The 22,261-nt window shown below is 43.9% G+C and overlaps 1 protein-coding gene across 1 annotated transcript in view; it reads left to right on the forward strand.

Annotated features, from left to right (window-relative positions):
* The first annotated feature begins 4,572 nt into the window (after positions 1 to 4,572).
* LOC117227610 (scavenger receptor class B member 1) overlaps positions 4,573 to 22,261 on the forward strand; it is a 38,871-nt gene continuing 21,182 nt past the window's right edge. The window contains exons 1-2 of the mRNA XM_033483009.2: positions 4,573 to 4,869; positions 11,729 to 11,830. Of these exons, the coding sequence (XP_033338900.2) occupies positions 11,797 to 11,830 (34 nt within the window). The 5' untranslated portion in view covers positions 4,573 to 4,869; positions 11,729 to 11,796. The remainder of the gene's footprint in view (positions 4,870 to 11,728; positions 11,831 to 22,261) is intronic.

Genomic DNA, 22,261 nt, shown 5'->3' on the forward strand with positions numbered 1-22,261 from the left:
GAGTCCCCGCTTTAATACGAAACGACAGAAAAAGTTATGTATCCTGACAGTCTGTGACATTTTTTCTTGACTTTTTGATTTCATTATGCCGAGTAATAATTCCGAAGGAGAACTGTACGCTATCGTTCAAGAAAACATTCCCAATGACCACAATATTCGGATCTAATGATTTACATTTTCCTTAAAGTTATTAACCGGAAAGCGTGTGTGCATCGAACTACAGACAATGCACATTCTGCAATTGTTCGGTGCAATCCCAAGAAAAAGTAGAGGTCGATTATCTACTATCATCGTGAGGGGGGGGGGGGGGGGATAAAAAACCACGCAGTTTAATCATCGTTCGATATCCGTAAACAATTGTTTCTATTAGAACGACAGAAGTGTAAACAGAAGATGATTATGCAAGATAGATTTGCGCGCACCATTTACGACGACACCATCGTCAATGAGCTTTATTGATTTCTTTACGGATTACAAGTGAATTTACGACGGCATAATATTTACAATCCTGCGGCTGCATAATATAAAAATTGCGTGTAAAGAAATCATCAACAGAACGTTAAATCTGCTTCATTGATTCGCATCGCTGCATTCTTCGAGCCGATCGAACTGACATATTATAATTAGTTCAGCGTCGAAACAATTATAGACGCGCCGGTGGACTGCAATAATTGCGTATGCATAAGTTTCTTCTAATCTCGTGCGATCCCTGTTATTAAGTAGGGTATATCCTTTTGAAAAATGAATTCCTGATGTCACCTCGCGACGAAAGACGCGCGGCAAAAGACGCCGCGCGATTACCTACGGAACAAAATGACCATACCAAAGATTCCAAGGAATGTGTCATCGGCTTATTAATGACGTTCGATTTCTATTAGAAAATGTTTTGCACCTCCGATGCGCTTTCAGGTTCTTCGGCGTTTTCTTCGGTCACCGCCGTGAAAAGGAAAACCGCTGGTGTGACCGGAGTGCGAATAGAAGTGAATGAAAACATTAAAATAATAAAGGATCTCTCGCGGTGTCAACACGGCTTATTTAATATCATTCGAGAAGCCTAAATAAGAAATCGATGCACCGACGTCGGCGACAGGATGCAGCCGAGTGGCGAACGATTTTGCAGGAACAGAATATGCATACGTATAACTACCGGAAAGGAGATCTTTTAATGCCATTGTGGTTGAACTTCTCTTCCTTCTCGGCTCATTATCTTATCACCAGCGTGCACTACTTGTACGTATGCACGCGCAATGCACGGGATTCGTTTGTTTCCACGTATCGTACGGCAATTTCGCTTGTGAAATCGGTACGGTTTCAACGAATTGACTCGTAACTCCACGAGGGAATCGATCGTAAGTGCTCCGAATCGATAAGAAAAACGAAGGAAAGCGACGAAAAAAAGATAGAAAATGTATCGCCGTGTGAGAAAGAGCTGTTATCGGTCGGCGCGCGCGAAACCGATCGATGAAAATCTAGACACGCTTCGTTCGTCCGTTTCGCGGCACGGATATTAAAATTATAAACGCATCGATTATCCGTTGCATCGTGCAACGTTCGGATGAACAGCCTCCGAACCCATTTTATTTTCGTCCGAATTGATTGGCCGTTCGTGGCGTCGCTTAATAAAACGTTGTTCGGAAACGACGGAGGTCTTCTTTACCGAACAAGTGAGGTATAGCAGGGCTGTTTGATTATCGCGTTGGGAACCTGCTTTTGATGACTGCAGGAATGCTATCCTGTTTCTCTGGCACGGACGATAACCCTCGTTTTACAATAAAAAAAACGAACCACCTAGTACGCGGCTAGCAGGGAGCCTCGCGAACGATCGTCGTGGATCGCTCCTTCCGATACAGAATGGCTTTTGATCATGGAGACCGATTTTATCGGCTGTAAATTTCGAGTGCGATTCATTTCGAGTGCGATTCATTCCGAGTGCGATTCATTCCGAGTGCGGTTCATTTTGAGTGCGATTATCGCAGCTTTACTCCGTCCTCGTAAAATCCTCCAATCATCGCGATATCGTTGGAGAACGATCGATCTCCGCTAGAAATCAGACACCGGCGCGTTCTATTATCGTTGGACCGCGGATCTCCGTGCGAAATAAGAATTGTCCAGCTCGACTGCAACGAACAAAAGTTAAACAGCGTGTGAAAGCGTGGCATAAATTCTCCCCAATGTTCTTTCAGCTTGTAGACAAGAATGGACAATTTAGAAAGAAAAGACACGATTATTCGATCCTCGCGAATCATTTTTATAGTCGCCGATTGTCGACTAGTAGAAAAAAACAGGGTGCAGAAGGCTCGAATAATCGTATCTCCTCTTCCCAAATTGCCCATAATTTCGGTGGCCCGATAGCCTTGCTTTCGTGCGGGTCCTGTATGTGCGAGAGAAACCTGATTTTTCTGTGACGCACGTACCTAACTATCCCTTTCTTTCCGCATAGCACCCAGTTAGGATTCCCCGTGTCCCGAACATCGATTTGAAACGAGAATTTCAGGATAATGGTGGTACCGTTTTTCATTATTTTTTCGTATCTCTGTAACAAAGCGTCGGACGATAATAATGATCGTAGTGATAACAAAGAAACGTCCTTTTCACGAAGATTATCGTCAGACCGCGGATTTTGTGCGGCACCTCGAACAATTTTTTACGAGAAAAATAAGCGGAAGTGGTACAGAACGATAGAAAAATTGAAAGGGGATTTAAGAAGAGAGTCGCGGTATAATTATTGCACTCTCCTTTGTTCAGTCTCGTGAAATCGCTTCCATCGTCGGCACGAATATTCTTCGCCGCGATCCACGAAATCGGCGAATTCCTACGAGAGCACAAACAAACGGGGTTCGTTCGTAATTTGTTGCAGAGATCGAGACAGCGACGACCGTAAACATCGGACAACAAGGAAAAATTGGCGCGCAACTAAAATACGTCCCGTCGATAGGTCAAACGTCCCTCGCCGCGTAGCTTCCTCCGATTTTTTCGTTTTTTATACGACGTTGCTCATCTGCATTATTTACCATCGCTTTTTACGCGAGATCAACGTTTTTCTGACCGACTCACGAACATTTTACGTCGCACATGACGCGCGACCTTTATCCCATCTTCGTCTCTATTGGATCAACGAAGAGACCAGAGAAATATAAAAGACAGACGGCAAACGGATCATCATCCCGTTTCTCAAGGCGAAACAACTGACACGTTATTCGCAGAGTCCGACCGTATGAAAATTAATGAAACACGAACAAGGAACGAGTTCCGATAGAGATCGATGACGTATTCGCTTCATTACTTTCCACAAAATGACGTTACACGTGTTTGTCTACCATTTTATTGTTCCCACAACAGTCCGTAATACACTCCGTTTCGTCCGCGTGTTTTACGGTCGAGACCAACCAGTATCGAAATTAATGCGGATTCTCGTGGAACATGATAATTATCCGCGGTGATCGCAAGATCCCGGAGAGTTACCTCTGTACATTTTTAATTAATTAAAATATGCCAATGATCGTACCGAATGTTCTCCGCAAACAATGTTCGAGCAGATCCATCGTTTCCTACATCTCGTTTGTTCGTCCGCTCAGTGTGCTAGTAGCTCAGAAAACAATTGCAATTGTTCGAGTTAGTCGAAAACTAACAAGTGTCACTTGTGTCGCGTTTTTCACGGATATACGATCTAAGTGTTCTTCGCGTCTTAACGAACGCGCGTTCATTCGCTGGACCCGAAAATCGACGATTTGGCAAAAGGAGATACGATTATTCGTGCCACGCGGCACGTTTTTATAATTGTCGACAATCGGCGACTATGAAAACGAGGTGCAAGGCTCGAATAATCTCAAATTGTCCATCCTTGTGTACAAGCTGAAGGAAAATTAGGGAGAATTTACCGTGAATACCGAATCAAGTCTCGCACAAGTATCGCGACGAAAAGAAACCTCAACCTCGATAATTCCAAACGGAAATCTTAAAACTTAGCCAACCGAATTGAGAGATCTCCCCGTTTTAAATTCAGTCGACCGATGACCGAACGGGGAAAACTTCTAATTTCTAAAAATTAAAAAACGATTGCTTAATTTTATTCAGATTTGCAAGAGGCACGATCGCTGGAGAAGTAATCGATGCCATATAAGTTTGCTTCGTAATTTTTATTTAATTGAATTCTATGAAATTTTTGGGGTTTCTGGTGCGGTCAAGCTTAATAAATAACCTCGACAATCGGTAACTATATAAACGAGCCGCAAGGCTCGAGCAACGATCGTATCTGCCTCTCCCCAAATTGCCAATTTTTGTGTACGATCCGAGCGTCGATTACGGAGAATCTGCTGCACCTAAGGGGACCGTTTGCACATCGGGATCGCGTTTATCCCGATCAAACATCGAATTTCGATTTTCCGATGGAAAAACTGCGTGGATCGCGTCGCGTCGCGACGACGATCGCCAGCGATTCCGGATCGCGTCATGCACTCTATCTGCACGTTAGCCGGCGGTTGGAGCGAGAAGAAAACTGTTGGACGTTGTCACTCGGCCGGCTTCGGTATGGGGGGTTGCGGCCAGAAGCTGGTATAAAACAGAGTGAACACAAGACTCGGCTCACTAATAACAAGATTAAGGGAGAGAGAGAGAGTGTGCGTAGTCAGCGAACGATATAAGCGAACCGTGGGCTCGTGGCCACCGCGGATTCCCGACTACTTCAGAGATCCCGGCACCGATCGTCGACGTTTCGCATCCGCGACGAACGAACAGAGAGACACTTCGAGCCGCGAGAAACACGATGACAGTGTGAAAAAGTGTTGTTGACCGTTCGAGAAGTGTCATCGGAGGATCGACTCGAGTGTTTCCATTTCGAACGATACTTTAACTAGCTGAAATAGCCTTCCGGTAAGTTGCCAAACATCTTCGTTCGTCGCGTTCTTCGGGATCGGAACGATCGTTCTCGCGATCGATCGATCGTTCGAGTCTCGTGCCGCTGTTCTACTCGGTTGCGGATCGACGAAATCGTTCCAGCGATTTTCCAGTTTTTCGAGAATCTCGGGAATGTTCGAATAAACGCTTCTCGGAAATCCGTGCGCGTCCCGCGCCCGTGCAAATCGATTGAACTGGGCTTTTTAGAATAGTCTAGCGAGGTTTGAATCGTTAAAGAAGTCTTTCGGTATTTGAATTGTTCAAGACTCTTTCAGTGTTTAACCTGTTAATAAAGACTTTCAGTATTTTACCTGTTAAAGACTTTCTGAATTTTGACCGAGTAACTTCGACTGAATCAAAGACTTTCAGAGTTTGAACCGCATTATAAAGACCTTCGGAATTTGAATCGCGTTGAAAACTCTCAGAGTTTAAGCTGCATTAAACAGACTTTACCGCAGTTTTAGCCTGAAACATCTCGGCTGGAATTCGATTAAACGGCTCGTTTTCCTGCACGGCGATCGATTAAAACAACTTTTTTTCCTCTCCGCGGCAAGAAGAATCGCGCGACTTCGCGAAGGCGGGGTGGCAGTAAAAAGATCGCGGAAAATTTTTGCATCCTCGTTGTTGTTGTCGTTGTTGTTGCGCCGGCTGTTAGACACGCGTGTCACGCGCCGCTTCCGCGTTGCACGCCGCTTTCTTTCTGTTTAGGAACCGATTTACATCGGCGATGCAGATGCAACATGCTCGCATAATAACAACGACGACAAGATACCGTGTTCGGCGCGTGTAAGTTGCTTTATTGTTTGGCGTCGGATGCGTGTCTCGCGTCCACCCGTAAAAATCCGCGCGAACGCGAGAGCTCGCGTTTCGTCGGCCAAGAATTTAACGATCTCGGGAACGCGATATATCATTCGTATTATTGGTAAAAACAGATTTGGATAATTCGACTGGAAACGACGCAGGATTAGAAGAAAAATTAAGCTGAATTAAAAGCTATAATCGGACTGCGAATTTTATGGACTTTTTAGAAAACGTTTAAACGATTCGAAAATATGATCGGTATCACTGTCGATTTTTACTCCGCAAAAAATCTGCACGTTCGTTCGATATATCTCAGTAATAATTCGTCGAAATGTGTTGTTTGATACGTTCGGTGGCGCACGAGTCACGTATGGGTGACACTAATTTTTAATTAGCTTTTTGAACTGATATTTCCTACGGAAAATTTTCACCTTCTACTTTCAGTCTCGTCGATTAAATAATTTTGATATTACGCAAACTTCTCGAGTTGATATTCGGCACTTAACGCGTTAATCGTCGGATACGATTTGCTGTAATGGTCGCGCGATTCGCGCGAACGCTTCCCAGCGCGGTGACTGCTTATCCAGGCGTTGAAGTCTCCCGGCAAGTCGGTGCGTGACTACTCCTCGGTACCCGCAATCCCGGCTACTTTGGCTGTACACGCGCCAATTTTTGCTAGATCCTCGCAAAGCGACAGCCTCCTTTTTATTATATGCCAACGGTGACGCTGGAATACTGTAATTCAACCGGCAAAAATAGGAAGCAACCGAGGCAGCTCGAAAACGTCGTGATCTTTCGATCTTCAAGATGCGAACATTCTCGGTAATCGTTTCCGTTAAATCGCTGTTTCCCGTCTCAAACGATGCTAAAATGAACGTATCATTCGACGAAGGGCTGTATCGCTGCCGTCTAGCAAAAACGAGTGTCGAACATCCGCCTGATTAAATTATACGCCGAAGAATATTTTAACGATATACCGAATGACATCCGTTTCAAGCGAGCGTTTTTCTGGGACCGATGAAAACACTATTTATTTTTAGCCACTCGAGTCGAAAGTAAACAAATTCCGCACAGATTCCGGAAATGATCCCACTTGTGTGGATGATTGTTAATTTCTTCTCACACATATATATACAACCGACGTTGCAGAATGTTAGCGGATGCTCCCGTAATTCGTCGGCTATTTGGCCTCTCTCTCGATACCTGTCGCAGCTACCTTTCATTTTCGTTAACATTACAGCTTCCGAGCTGTACAATTTGCACATGTTTACGAAGAATTTACCCATCTAAAGATCCGAACAAATGTATTATCGTTACCTTTACGCAATAATACGAATAGCTGCTACTGATCCGTGCGATTTCGAAACACCGTCGGAACGTCTACACCGTGCAGATGTAATCCCCGAAGGGTTGAACAGCGAATAAAAATCTATTTTCAATTTTTAGTCGCATGCACGAATCAGCAATTTATCCTCCAGTAGTTTGTGCAACCATCGACTGGCGCGATCATTTCGATTCGCGAACGTTACGAACATAATCGACGCGCTTAAAGGATCTATAACGCGGCTGAATGCTTGAATCATCGTTGCCAGAAGCAGTAGGATTATCGTCGGAGCAATAATTAATGGAGAATAATTTTCCGCGACGACGGAAAATCGCCGGCAATCGAAACCAGTTCCACGGTTTCCACGGTTTCCACGCGACGCGAATCGAGTCGGTGAACGAACAATCTACCTTCTATACATATACGAAATTTTTACCGCCATCTTGCCCGCTTCCATCGCGAGCACGGCCGCGCCGTGACCAATAACGCGCGCCCATATAGTCGCAGATCCTTTTATTGGTTCACAGGTGAGACCGCCGCGGATCTTCGACGCGATAAATAAATAATTCATCGGAGCGATATAAAGGTTCTCCCGAAGTTGCTTAGCGAGCACCGTTTCGTTACGCTTTTGCCGCGACAAACGGTGGCGGGGGGCCGCTGTTTAACATTGTAAATTTGTCTCGCTAACACGTCCGCGACGAAGATCTACATTAACGCGAAACGTTAGTGCATCCTCGCGACGTGAGTCATATACGACGCCGCATCGCTGCATCCGGAGGGAAACAGAAAATAAAAATGATCCGTGACGGTTCCCAGAAACCGGGATCGGGGACCGAAAAAATGTGACCGAACCGGGAGGAACCGCTTCGATTGCTATGCAAATTCACTGACTAATGACTTCGGTAAACTTGACGCTCGTTTTTCGACGTTTCGGAGTTAAACGCGGAATAACAGCGGACGCTATTCCGAAATCGACCAATGTACACACCGCGATCTCTTAGCGGTCCTTTTAACCGTTCTCTTAGCGCTATTTTTAGCGATATTTCAGCGATCTTTTTGTGTCCTTTTACCGCTCTCTTAGGGTTCTGTTTGTATACCTTTGCTATTTTCTTAGAGTTCTTTCAATATTTCTGTTAGCGTTCTTTCAGTATTTTTTTATCGTTCCTTTAGCATTCTTTTATATATTGTTATTAATGTATATTTCTTTCCTTTATGAATATATCGTCAGATAAATATATCTTACGATAATCTGTATTTACTGGAAAAACGCTATAACATTGCGTTATGCCAGTGAACGAGATCGTTTCATTTTGATCTTTTTTCTTTAAAGAAAGTCGACAAATGTCTCGTTTCGCGTCATTATTGCACTAGCTACTATAATTTAATACCGTACGAAATCCAAGTGAATCGGATCCATCTCGAAGATCCATCTCGAAGAAGATCTTCTAGATTCTAAAAGAATGAAACGCGCGCGCCCGACCTCCTATCCTTATCTCCCCGTTCGCCTAAACAACGGTTCACCATAGAATTCGCATTAAAATTGTATGTGTCGAAACCGAACCGCGTGAACGCGACAATTTGAACATAGTCATCATCCCGAGAGCGAATTAACGCTTTCACCGAGCTGATTGCAAACGTTAATGGAGGATGGGCAAAATTGCGTACGAAAGCGCAGACGAGCCAAACGGAATGCTCCGAGAGCGTATCATTTCGCGAAGCAACCGAGTTCGAATTCGAGATGAAACGGACAACGTCGATTCGTACGTACGTACGTACGATGTTTAACGACGACCACGGGCGGACACAAAGTTGTTCGAGATTTGCATTTTCGTTGTACACAAGACCGGATTTACATCTAATAAATAGAACAGCGTAACTCTTTGTGACTCAGTCAATTTTTTCGTCGTCGACGGACAAGCAATTAGAAACGTAATCGCGCTGTCACACGACGCCATTAACGTAATTGGTTCACGGATTATGATTTACTACCGGGTTAAAAAGTTCGTTAACAAGTGCCCCCGCCGGCTCTATTGAAAGTCGCAAGAAAAGGCAGCTGTTAAATAATATCGCGATACGTGGACGCGTCGATTTTTTTTATCGAATCGACGGTAAAACTCTTCGTTCGATCGTGTTTTCGTGCGTGCCACGTTTCGATGAATTATTTCGAGAGACACTGTAATAATTAGATATTGTTAATAATATAATATAATTTTGTTTGAAAATGTCACGTCGCGTTCCGTTCCGTTCCGTTCCGTTCAGGTGTCTAAGAGAAAGAACGAGAACAGCTTTTCGTCGACGAAGGTTCGTTCTCGTCGTCAGAGTTCGTGGAAGAGTTTCGTGTGATCAATCTCTCACGGATCACAGTTTGACACTGTCTGTTTGCGCGTTTTTTTCTTTCCCGACGCGAGCAAACACGACAGTTTTTTTTGTCTTCCACGGTACACGCGTATTAGACGCGTACAAATATTCGCAGCCGTGAAAAAACGCGCGATCGTGTTCGACAGGATGACACCGCGATCGCCGTGAGATCGTTCACATCGATGATTATTTACGGATGTTGATGGAAAGTAAAAAGTGATCTGCATCGATTACATATGCATATTTTCTTACAAATAAATAGAATCCGCTGTCTAGATGTCGGGGATCATGAGAAGCTGTCGTCGCATTTCTCGTCGGCGAGATCACTGATCTTTGAGATTCATAAACATCCGGACGTAGCACAGTTTTCTGAATTTATAAATGAATGAATTTAATCAATTCGTCATTCGAAACGAATATATTATAAATTATTATATCCTTCGCCCACTTATATATATAAGTGGGCGAAGGATAATTATGCAATCGGCGACAGAAACGAACTGGTGAAATGTGAAAGTATTAAGTCACGTTCGATTTGGTCAAGTTATTAAATAACAAAATACATATTCATTTAAATTCCGATCTTTTTACCGCCGGTGACTGGTTTTGTCAAGGTGATTTGTCCTTTTTTTTGCCATTTAATTCTATACAAATTCTGTGAAAATGTATAGAAGCTCTATAAAAATGCAGATAGATCTTATAAAAATTACATAAGTCCTATAAAAATGCGAATAGTTCCTATAAAAATTACGCAAGTCCTATAAACCAGTTCTATAAAAATTGTGTACCAGTTCATTAAAAATTCCATAGAATTTCATAGAATTTCTATGAAATTCTATACAAGTTCTAAAAACTTGTCGACCTCGCGCCTACGAAGCTCGCCTCTCGTTGGTCATCGTTTTTCGTTAATGAGCTCGTAAAAAGTTACTTCAAATGAGAGCTCGCGGGACCCTCTCATTTCCCGGAAGTACCATAATTTTGGGACAACCTGTATATATATACACATATAAATTCTTATAAAATAGTAGATTAATTCACTCTGTTCTCAAGATAAAATACAGATCAATCGTTCACGCAACAATTAGTTCTTATAAGCCGCGTAGCACGAGAAAATTATTTCCAAGAATCATCCTGATTTACCTCTGCTAAGTCTGCCGCTAATATCCTTATCCTATTCGATTTCTCGCTTCTATAAAATCGTCTATAAATTCATGCGTTGTTCTTGAAGCTGGTCGTCGCGTCGGTCACTGAAATTGATCAGACTGAATTACGAATTAGCATTAACAACACGTTCACTGGCACGTCGCAAAAACTTTAAAAATATCGCAACTTCGAACGGTATACCGCCGATGGTTTGTTGAAGTCGAATGTTTGTCACATTATCAAATCTCGATGACGTTATTTCCAACGAAAACGAAAGAATGTAGTAGCTCCGTGTAAGAGACTAGAACGAAGCATGAAGCATGGGGGGAACGGGGAGACATACGCATTGAACAAGACTGACTAATCGGTCTGCTCGCTACTGGCTCATTCTACTTACACCGGCGAACTGCATACAATTTCAATCGATCTCGCTATTCAAGGATTACAACGCGGCTTGACACCGTCGTTTTACACCATCGTTTTACACCGTCGGTTTCACAACATCGTTATTCAAACTGGCTTACCAGTTTTCGCTTAGAAACGAATCATTTTCAAGCTGTTCGAGCAAAAGTAAAGAAGACGTAAAGAAGACGTAAAGAAGACGTAAGAACATGTAAATTAATGAATGTATGCGGGTGCAGTAAGCTTTCGATATTTGAAGATTTCTATATAAATTGATCGTGCCAACGAACGGAACGAGTTTTCCCACTCGAGTATAATTAGTGTACAAATACTGTAATTTCGCTCTATCCAGCTTCGAACAATTAATTGAAATGCTCGCATGCTTCGTTAAGATATTCGACCAACAAATTAACGCGTTTCTTGAAAGGCGTACCTTAAACAGCACCCTGCGAGAAATCGATGGATGAAATTACGAACGAGATTTAACGAGATTTAATTTCAAAGGTCCATTAACGAAAGCAGCGTTCACCCGCGAACATAAAATTGCACTCGAAGACTGAGAAAAGCCTCGAGAAGGTTTCAACGTTTCAACCAATCGAGACAGCCTCGATCGCTGGCTCGTGTGTCGGCAAAAGTCTTTGAGACGTCGAATATTCAAGTTCAAATTAACGATTTGTTAATCTTTTTCTCTCGATTGCACGGCCGCGATCTTGCGAGGGTAGTCTATTTAAGTAGAGCCGTTCGATTGAAAAGGAAATCCGACCAGATTCGAGTTGATCCATCATTCTCTGTACTTCTCTGTTACAGGATCTTGCCGGCAAGGAGACGAGAAACGAGAATCGCAGCGAGTCCGTCAAACAAATCAGCCCGCAACCATGAAATTCGCAATCCCGTTGCAACACTTCAAGAGTGAGTAATCATCATTGTCGCGATTGTTGCCCATGATTCGCTAGTTCAACGTGCGACAACTCAATTTCACAGATTCGCAGAAAGCATCCGTTTCGATTGGATCGTTTGAACCGGTTCTTTCGAATTCAAGCTTTCGAACTTGTCCTTTCGAATTTTAGTGAGTTGAACTGGCCCCTTCGAATTTGACGAGTTCAACTGGTCCCTTCGAATTTGATGAGTTCAACTGGTCCCTTCGAATTTAATGAGTTCAACTGGTCCCTTTGAATCATTTGAATTTATTCATTTGAATTTAGCCTGAATCACTTGAATTCATTCTACAGAATTCATTCTATCGGATTAAATCATTTGAATTGATTCATTTGAAATGAATACTCCGATCAAGAGCTATCATTCGATCTGCTTTAACCTAAGAAGGATCAAACTTCGGCCGCAAGGTTGCTTCGGCACTCGCGACCACGAAGATTTAGTCCAAACCTGTACCGGTCAGAGATCTTGTTGGAGCAAAACGAGAAAAGTAAAAGGGCTGACTGGAAATTGCCTTGGGAATCCCCGGCAACCTCGGTATAAACCAGAACGAGTCGATGCTACAAGGAAAGGCTCACGTAAAAACCGAATAGGCGGTCAAGATCGCTGCCTGCTACATGTATATATACAGGGCGTATTCTATACATATATATATACCATAATTTTGGGATTATATTTTCGCCGAGGAAAAAGTGACTTCAAATGACCTTAGAAACCCCTCGTTTCCCGCAGGTATCATCATTTTCGGACATCCTGTACACGCGCGTGTAACGTATACACATTCTAACGAGATTTCGCTTGGTTAATTATCGAGCTCCGATTACTGCCCCGCGAATGTCCGCGAGGCGAAGAACTCGCGGCATCGGGAAGATAATAAAATAATGGACTGCCAATCGACACGCTTAACGCATTAACACCGACCGCATTGTTTGTAGAAGCGACACGACCGACACGCCTCTCTCGGCGTTTCCGTTTCCGCAGTACGCCGCGTTTCCACGTAATTCTCGAAGAACGATAACTAATTTCGCGACGGCGACGACGACGACGACGACGACGAACGGCGGAAGCGAGGGGATGTCATCCGAGGAATCAAGGTGCGATCTTCTGGTGCAATCCTCCGGTGCATTCACGCCGGCACGAACGCGGCGCAACATGCAGAAATGTGTAACGTCAATCAGCCTGACAGGTTGTTTGGGATGACGGAACCGTTAAGAGGAGAGAACGTTTTTTTATAGAAAATAATTACGCTGGCCGTTTCCCTACGGCGCACTACGGAATTTGAATTACAAAACCATGTAAATCGCGCCCCAAATAAAAAAATCATATCGAATGCGCGACACGCCGGCGAAAAAGAAAAGCGCAAGCTCCGCGGGATAGGTAAACACGCATCGATCATTCCTACGCGTATGCCGCAACCATAATCGTGGGGGCCTCGTGACGGTGCTGGCCGTTCGGCCATCGTCGGGATCATGATCATCCGTTTTGTCACCTTTTTCCGCGAACATCCGCTCGCAACTAATTAGCCGCTCGACGGAACTAGTCACGTATAATTGCTCGCATCCTTCGTTTCACTCATAATTCGATTCCTTTACATGAAAACTCTCTATCGGCGACACGAGCTTCTTATTCCGCTTTAGAAACGAATCAACCTACAGATAACCCCCGACACTATAAATAAATTGTCCAATTGATCTTCCAGATTCCTGAATACGCTCGCTGCAACGTTTTAACCATTGCTTCGTTCGTTCGACCACTTTGGATTATTTAGCGTTGTAATTTTGTTTTAGATTTGTCGCGACTACGTGGCTATTCAGTCAGTTCTCCCTAATTTTCCTTCAAATTGTGCGCAAATATGGACAATTCGGGAAGAGGAGACACGATCGTTCGAGCCTCGCGACGAATTTTTATGGTTGCCGATTTTGTCGACAATTGTATAAAAAACGAGGTGCAAGGATCGAATAATCGTATCTTCTCCTCCGGAATTGTCCATCTTCGTTTACAAGCCGAAGAAAAATTAGGGAGAATTTACTGCGAGTGCTGAATCGAGTTTCACACGAGTATCACGATGGAAATGAATCTCAAGCTCGATCATTCTAAACGGAAACCTTAATAAATTTGAATAAATACGTAGTCGACGGATAGCCCTAATTAATAATGCAGTCCGCAGACAGGTTTTCTCGTTCTTCCTAGAATAAATTAAGGATCGACGGAACTGATTTCTCCGGTAAGCGTTTCCGAAAAAATTTCCAGCGAGATTCGTGAATCCGAATTGTCTGTGAATTATGATTCACGATGATGAACATCAAATTTCGGCGAGGTCGTGCACCGAAGGCCATCCGAGGGGCATTGGTAGCAATAAATTTTTTAATTGGTACCGGTTCCTCCCAGATCCTCGGCTCTCGTCCCGAATGGATCCGATAACAGCGGAATTATCGAAACTGGTTTCGTAACCGAAACCTGCTACATATTTTCGCGAAGCAAAATTCGGAGTCTCAACACCTCCATGAGGAATCCTAGAGTTTGCTGGCCGGTTACATTGCTTATTAACATACTTTCGGTCGCAAACAAGCCGCCCGTGGAAGCTGTCGTAACCGATTAAAGGTCTCGGCCATCGAGCACCGCCGGTTATGCGTGTAAATATAGTAGCACAGACCAAGGAAGTTAAGACTGAACACTTTGAAATCGAAGCTCGAAACCTCTGCTTTAAGACAGCGTTTCTGGATTTCAGGTTCGATGCACTCGTGTCACTGCAACCCTTCCAATGCGAGGCCATGTTTGTCGCATAGAAAATCGCCAAGTTCGACGAAACGCACGGACTTTGTAAAATTTTTCTCGGAGACGCCGCTCACGGTCGAACAAAGTTCGATCCTTTCCCGTTAATTTAAAAAAAAAGAAACGAGCCTGCGATTTTTTTTCGCGAAGTTACAGCATCTCGAAGTAACCCCGTTAATGCAAGCTCCGATCTGGTGCCGAAAATGCAAGGGTCACTTCGAGGTGCTGTAACTTCGCGAAAAAAAATCGCAGCCACGTTTCTTTTTTTTTAAATTAAAGAGGAAGGATCGAACTTTGTTCGACCGTGAACGGCGTCTTCGAGAAAAATTTCACAAAGTCCTTACGTTTCGTCGAACTTGGCGATTTTCTATGTGACAAACAGGCCTCGCATTGAAAGGGTTGCAGTAACGTGGGTGCATCGAACGTGAAATCCAGAGAAACTATCTTAAAGTGGAAGTTTCTAGCTATAATTTAAAAAAAGAGTCATCGTTCTACGATGATTTCTCGCGAAGTTATCGTCGGTCGAAGTTGGCCAATTTCTCTCCAAAATTAGTCTACCCTACAATTTGATCGATCAATAAATTTAACCCGGTCATTTCAGTGAAAAGTGCATAAAATCCGAGATCTATTTACGACCGCAACTGTAACATCGTTAATCGAGCGACAGCGTTGCGTAAGAACCTTCGAAAAACGTGCTCGGCCGACCACGTGCGATGCGAAGGAAGTCGGATGTGTGCGACTTCCTGATCTTGACTTCAACAGCCGTCTGATCTCGTCGCGAAACGATTACCAGCAAATTGCCGACCAATTATACACGAGTGCGTGACCCCGGTTTATCGTATTCGGTGCGACACGTTGTGCATTGCGATGCAGTTCTCCTTTTTTCTCGCGACCGGCCGGCTCAATAAAGAAATCACCCGTCGGTTCTTCGCAGATAAACATGCACTTTCAGCCACGCGATTCGAATTCCACGACTCGCTATCGGCTCGTTATCTGGCCAATATAATGCTCGATCGCATACTTTACCCTCAGTTGAAACATAAAACATTACTACATTATTGCCGTTTCATTGCACAAGCACTGTCATTGTATTACTTAATCTTCTCTGCGAGGCTCCGTTCGCGGTCTTATTATCTGGCAGAGTTATCATTTTTATTGAAGCTATTCAGAATTTCTTTCTTCAAAGAGAAATCAATTGTTACTCAATTCCTGTTTCTTGCGATTTTTACAGAGACTGTTTCCGTTTCGTCTACGCAATCGCTAGTCTCTATTAAACTGTTCTAGGATTATCAAAGATTGTTAAGTTATTCGCGTAGAGGGAGAGAGAGAGGAACGCGAATCTAAATAAAAGAAATAATCTCGTCAGGATACTGGACATTCGTCGAGGGAACAATGAACGCTAAATAAGTAACAATCCCGAAGCCAGGTGTAATATACTGTCCCGATGAAGCTGAACTTCGTAAAACGAGCAGCAATACACTGTTCGCATGATTTACGAACCCGATAGCGCGCTCGCGTGCTTAAGTAATCCCCGCGTGTAATCATGAATCAGAACTGTTTTACGAGCCACGCACCTCTCGAATTTACACTTGTTCGTATCCGAGGGCCGTCCAATAAATACGTCCAAATTGATTTTATACAGCGTCGTATACGTCCGCTTCTTCGATTCAGACGTAACGCACAAGCGACATTTACATATTGCGAACTTGTTTGCACCGCTGGTTTCACGACAAATTACACGGCAATCATTACCATTCGCTTCGCATTTCACGCGTTCAATTATCCTCCCGTCTCCGCGACAATGTTTCTCCGCGCCGTTGCGATGCAGAACCTCCTTCGATCAGCCAAACAACATTTCTTTCTGTCCCGATAGATTCTTCTGCGAACAACGATCGCAATTCGGAAACACGTTGTACAGTAATTTCTCCCTAATTCGCGCTCAGATTGCGCAGGAAAGTGGACAATCGGGGGAGAGGAGATACGATTGCTCGAGCCTCGCCGCTCGTTTCTATCGTTGTTGACAATTTATAGCTATAATCTATATATTATATACTATATACTATACTGCTATAATCTATATACTATATACTGCTATAATCTATATACTATATACTGCTATAATCTATATACTATATGCTACTATAATCTATATACTATACATATACTGTATACTACTATCCTACTACTATTTTTATCACAATAAACGTTCGAGCGAGAAGTGTCAACAATTTCCGAAGAGATAATGCGAGTCCGATGAATTCGTAACGTATGTTCAACATCGGGAAGTCCGATTTCCCAGCGTCGTTTTCGTTGAAGAAGATATATACATAAATGTATCAGCAGCGCCGCGTCAAGCGCGCCAAGCACGACGTGAAGTAACGCGATGTTTAACAATGCTGTTTGAACAGATCATTCGAATCGCGGAAGTATATACCTATACTTTAACGAGAAAATTCTAGCCAGGTTTGTCCCAAGTTTCTAGGAAGACCATGGTCAGATTGTACACAAAAATGGACAATTTTTGGGAGGAGGAGGATTATTCGAGCTTTGCACCTCGTTTTTATAATTCTCGACAATCGGCAACTGAAAAAAAACGAGACGTCTCTCGAGAGCTCATCTCCTCTTCCGAAATTGCCTATTTTCGACACGCGATCTGAGCATCAATTAGGGAGAATTCAGTGTACACAGATCTCATCCGGCAGACGTTCTTCAGCATCCCCGGCCAGTTTAAACAGTTTTCGAATTTGAATATATTATACGAACGGACCGCGCGGTCATCGTTTGCTTTGTGTGACGACACTGAAACAGTAAACGGCATTTGTCCCCGCTGCTAATTACAGTTTTTCCCCGTGGTCGTTTCCATTTCCCACGGCATCCTCATTTTACCGTCGAGGCAACGAGGCTTCGCCGGAATCGCCGCGACCAATAGAAATCGTTGTTACGGTCTACGGACCTCGCGTATTTCCAAGAACAATGAATAAATGGAAAACGGTACAAGCATCGGATGTGGTACAGCGATCACTGGATCGAGAATTTTAAGACTGAACACCTTGAAATTGAAGCTCGAAACCTCTGCTTTAAGATAGTGTTTCTGGATTTCAGGCTCGATGCAGCCACGTCACTGCAACCTTTTTAATGCGAATAGTTTGTCGCATAGAAAATCGCCAAGTTCGACGAAACGCACGGACTTCGTAAAATTTTTCTCGAAGACGCCGTTCGCGGTCGAACAAAGTTCGATCCTTTCTCTTTAATTTAAAAAAAAAGGAACGAGCTTGCGATTTTTTTTCGCCAAGTTACAGCACTTCGAAGTAACCCTGTTAACGCAAGCTCCGATCTCGTGCCGAAAATGCAAGGGTCACTTCGAGGTGCTGTAACTTCGCGAAAAAAAATCGCAGCCACGTTTCTTTTTTTTTAAATTAAAGAGGAAGGATCGAACTTTGTTCGACCGTGAACGGCGTCTTCGAGAAAAATTTCACAAAGTCCTTACGTTTCGTCGAACTTGGCGATTTTCTATGTGACAAACAGGCCTCGCATTGAAAGGGTTGCAGTAACGTGGGTGCATCGAACCTGAAATCCAGAGAAACTATCTTAAAGTGGAAGTTTCTAGCTACAATTTAAAAAAAGAGTCATCGTTCTACGGTGATTTCTCGCGTAGTTACCGTCGGTCAAAGTTGGCCAATTTCTATTCAAAATTGACAATTTGATCGGTGCATTCGACTCGGTCACAGTTTCGTTTCGCCGAGAAGAAGCTACACCGCAGCAAAGCCGAAACAAAAATGCAATTCATTTTCGACGGTACAAACGCCTGACCGTGTTTCGCTGCGCGCGATCTAAACGCATTAACATTAAATCTGCGACACGGAAGCAAAATAGAACAATTGTTGCGACATCGCCGTTCGGGAGACAAAGAGCGTCCGGCGGCGGCGTCGTCCCGCGGACTCTGATTAGGAAAAACCGCATGATATCTGAAACAATGAGATTAGCATAATCGTCGTTTCGTTGCCGATCGATCATCGGACCGGTCGCGATGCATTGTCGAACGATCAAACGATCGGCAGCCCGCGAACACGTGTTGCGACTTGACAACGCCTGAAAGGTAAAGCGAGCACCGACGTATTGTAACGAGACCATGCGTGTCGACATCCGGCACGCCGTATCGCAATATTATTCCTCCGAGGTGGATGATGGCCACTCGACGATAAAAGAACCCGAAGGCGAAGAAAAACGCGGAGATGCGAGAGGCGAAATGCGCGACGCGGGAGATCGCGCAAGAAACGCGGATTCCGATCGCGACCGACGCAAAGCCTCGACCGACGCGGTTGTAATTTACAGAAATCGTCGAACGTCGTTAGGAAAACAAAGGGGGGAAAAAAAGCTGACTGGTCGGAACCGTGCGTCGCTCCGCTAATCGTACGCGTAATTGAGATACTTATCGCTGCCAGCTCCTGCCGCTTCTGTATTTACCAATTAATCAGTCTATGATTAATGCATCGTGATTATCGCAAAGCAGAACTACAAACGTCCGATTCTGAATAGCGATTAACGATCATCGATCACGTCCGGCTTGACGTTTTCCTGATGTCAATAATCTGATAATTGTTCGCTTCGTTCGTCGCATTCTATGTATTCCCGTTTCGTACACGATCAGGCTGGACGACTCGTATTTTAGCATAAATAATCGCGGTCCAGCGATTATCGTAGGATTTCTCTTCGATCGGATCGCGAGTCTTTTATGCGAGAAAACAAATTTTCCGAACGCGAACCGCCAAAGAAACCGGAAATGAAATCGAAACGTATTTTTCGCCTCGGCAATTTACGTACGCGTTAATGTCTCTGCTAATGGCTCCGATCGTTTAGTATCCTATTATCGCATTCCTTTGTTGTAGTTAATTATCGCTGTCGCGCACACGAACACGTGAAACGTCGACGCGTTTTGCTCCGAATCTATTAAAATAAAGAAGAAAAACACCTCGGCTATAATTTAGCAGTCTCCATATCCATCCGGCGATCGTGAATTCCGCATGAAAATCTGCCGTCCAATAATCGCCGAGCCATCGCGAGGAATTGATTTATTTTTCCTCGTGCATCGTCGAGACACGTGAAAACTTCGGTTCTCGATGCTACAAAGAAAAATAATTGCTAAAGGTTGACCGTGAACCGTTGCGTGTCTTCCGGCACCGTTGCGTTACGCGTCCTCCTGTACACGATGTATAATAATGTTTAGAATTACGATCGGTTTCCCGGTAAACAGAATAATAAATCGGAGAACAAACGGTAAAACAATTAATGGTTAAAGAAAAAAAAAAACACTAAACAGAAGCGTCGCCACCGACACCTCGGCTTCTATAAATAAACGCTGTCGCGTCGTTAGAGCCGACCAGTCGTGCTTAAGTTATTTGTATTAGATTCGTCTCGATCAACTTCTTGCAGTTTTTTTTCTGTCCGTTGCACGGCTTGTTTGCTTCATAGAAATATGCGTGCGTAAATAGGCATTTATTACTGTTGCTATTGGAACGCTCTGACGAAGCCGTATAAAAACCATTGATTAAGTAAATTCGTTTCTCGACGCTGGATTTCCGTAGCACCGTGAAAGCAGATGTTTCATTGTATCTTATTTTGGTAAAAGCATCGATAAATTTATTCTGCTTTTTAACCGAAGCGTTACCGTAACGTTTATCTGCATCTGAAGTGTCTAAATAGCTCGGGAACGAAAAATCCTTCGCGTTGTTCGGAGCTAATGAAACGATCTGCGGACCGTACGATTTCTTCGGTGTCCGTGAAAACCGTATGAAATCGTCACGAACGGAGTTCGGTAACAGAAGAGTTCGATTCAACGAGACTGCGTAATATTTGTTTCATCGAATCGCTAAATAACAGATGCAACGGCATTGAACACGAGTCCGTAAAAGGCTCGGCGAAATCTGCGGTCTCGGCGGGATCGTAAACGAGCGCCAATTCGTTAAGATTAATCGCGACTGATTATGTACACAGCCGGGTCGCGCGTAATTTGCCGCGGCATAGTAATAATTCCGTGGATAATCGGTGTCCGTCGCAGAACGAGCTCGGGAATCGCGTGAACGAGAAGATCGATCTCGAGAGAGAGAGGCCACGCGAAAGAAGAAAACGATGGGATGGAGGGAAAAAAGAAGAGAGACAGTTGTTAAAGATTGTCCTTAAGAGAGCGAACACGCGCGAGACGCGACTGGCGCGATCATTAAAGAACGATCATGAAAGTCGGAGCGAAAGAAACGATGAACCGTGACGCCGCAGTCATTACGGATGACCCTCGGGGGTGCGATTTTTCTCGATCCGGAGGCCCATCGGTGGCCCAGTAAAATCGACCGAATTCGTTTGCAAACTGGTCTTCCTTAATTGCTATTTCACGGATCCGCGGGACGGTATTCGAGTCAAGGCAAGCCGGGTTTCTGTGAATCACATTACACGTGTATTCGTAGGGCATGATTGTGACGCCCGTCAATAACGTCTACACCTTGAGATCTATGGACACCTTTTACCCTCTCATTGAAACGCCATAATTCGCCTGTCGCAAATATTTCCGTCCGATACGCGGTCGATCGATCGATCCGGCGACTTTCGAAACAGAATCGATCCGTTCGAATTCGACCGTGGAATTTTTACGAGACGATTCTTCGCGTTTTTTTTGAGGCGATAAACCAATCGATTTACTGTAAAACATTTCGCAAACATTGCAACCGGTTCGAACAATAAGGAAAGTAGCACGCATGGTCGTTGAATCGTCTTTTTCTCTCGTCGCTCCAACCAACTAGTTTTGAAAACGAATTTTTTTTGGTCATTTTATAGCCGATTAGGTCGCTCTGACGTCCGAAGAATAAATTCAAGTCCGCTGGGTCGATCGTAAATAAGTTGATCCGTTTCAAAATGGTGTCTGGTCACTGTCGTGTGCCACCGTATGTCCGGTGGTCGACAAGGTCGATCGTCGATCAACGCGTTTCCGGCGACACCGTAATTGAATAGCTCTGTTCGAACTTCTTTCTTCTTTCTTTCTCTTTCCCATGGCTAACCTTGCGGTGCGGCGGTGCGACAGCGATCTCGAGAGAAAAAAAAAGGAAATGATAATGATCCGCGCGTGGTGTCACCGCAGTTTGACAAGGGAACGTTCCGGCAACCTTTTAAAATTGCGACCTATTAGCGGATTACGGGTTCATGCTGAAATTCAACGTGCCCACCTGTCTCCTAAGCTGAAAGTGACCGGCACGTGTCGCCGAACGGAAATGGCACGAGCCGAAATGCAGTTTCATACGTTCAGCGCCGCGTGACTCGCATATGGGTGACACTAATTTTTAACTAGGCGTTTGACATTCATTTTTATCGTAATATATCGAACGAATTGAACGTTACCGAGATTCGTAGAATACAAAATGGCTGAACCAATTATCTCCAAGGGTAAATTTTCGCTTTCTAAATTTTCTTTTTCTCGGTGTCATTAATTCAATATTAAATTAATTAATTAAATTCGGTATCGTGAAGTTTCTCTCCTTCGTGGCGAAATGTGTGATACAATCGCTAGCAAACCGAAAGAGTAGCGACACAGTTTCCCTAAAAATTTCACGATTAATTTCCTAAACATTTCACGATAAACTTTCTCAAAATTTC

The sequence above is a fragment of the Megalopta genalis genome, chromosome 5, assembly GCF_051020955.1.
Source record: "Megalopta genalis isolate 19385.01 chromosome 5, iyMegGena1_principal, whole genome shotgun sequence".
In the NCBI taxonomy this organism is placed as follows: domain Eukaryota; kingdom Metazoa; phylum Arthropoda; class Insecta; order Hymenoptera; family Halictidae; genus Megalopta; species Megalopta genalis.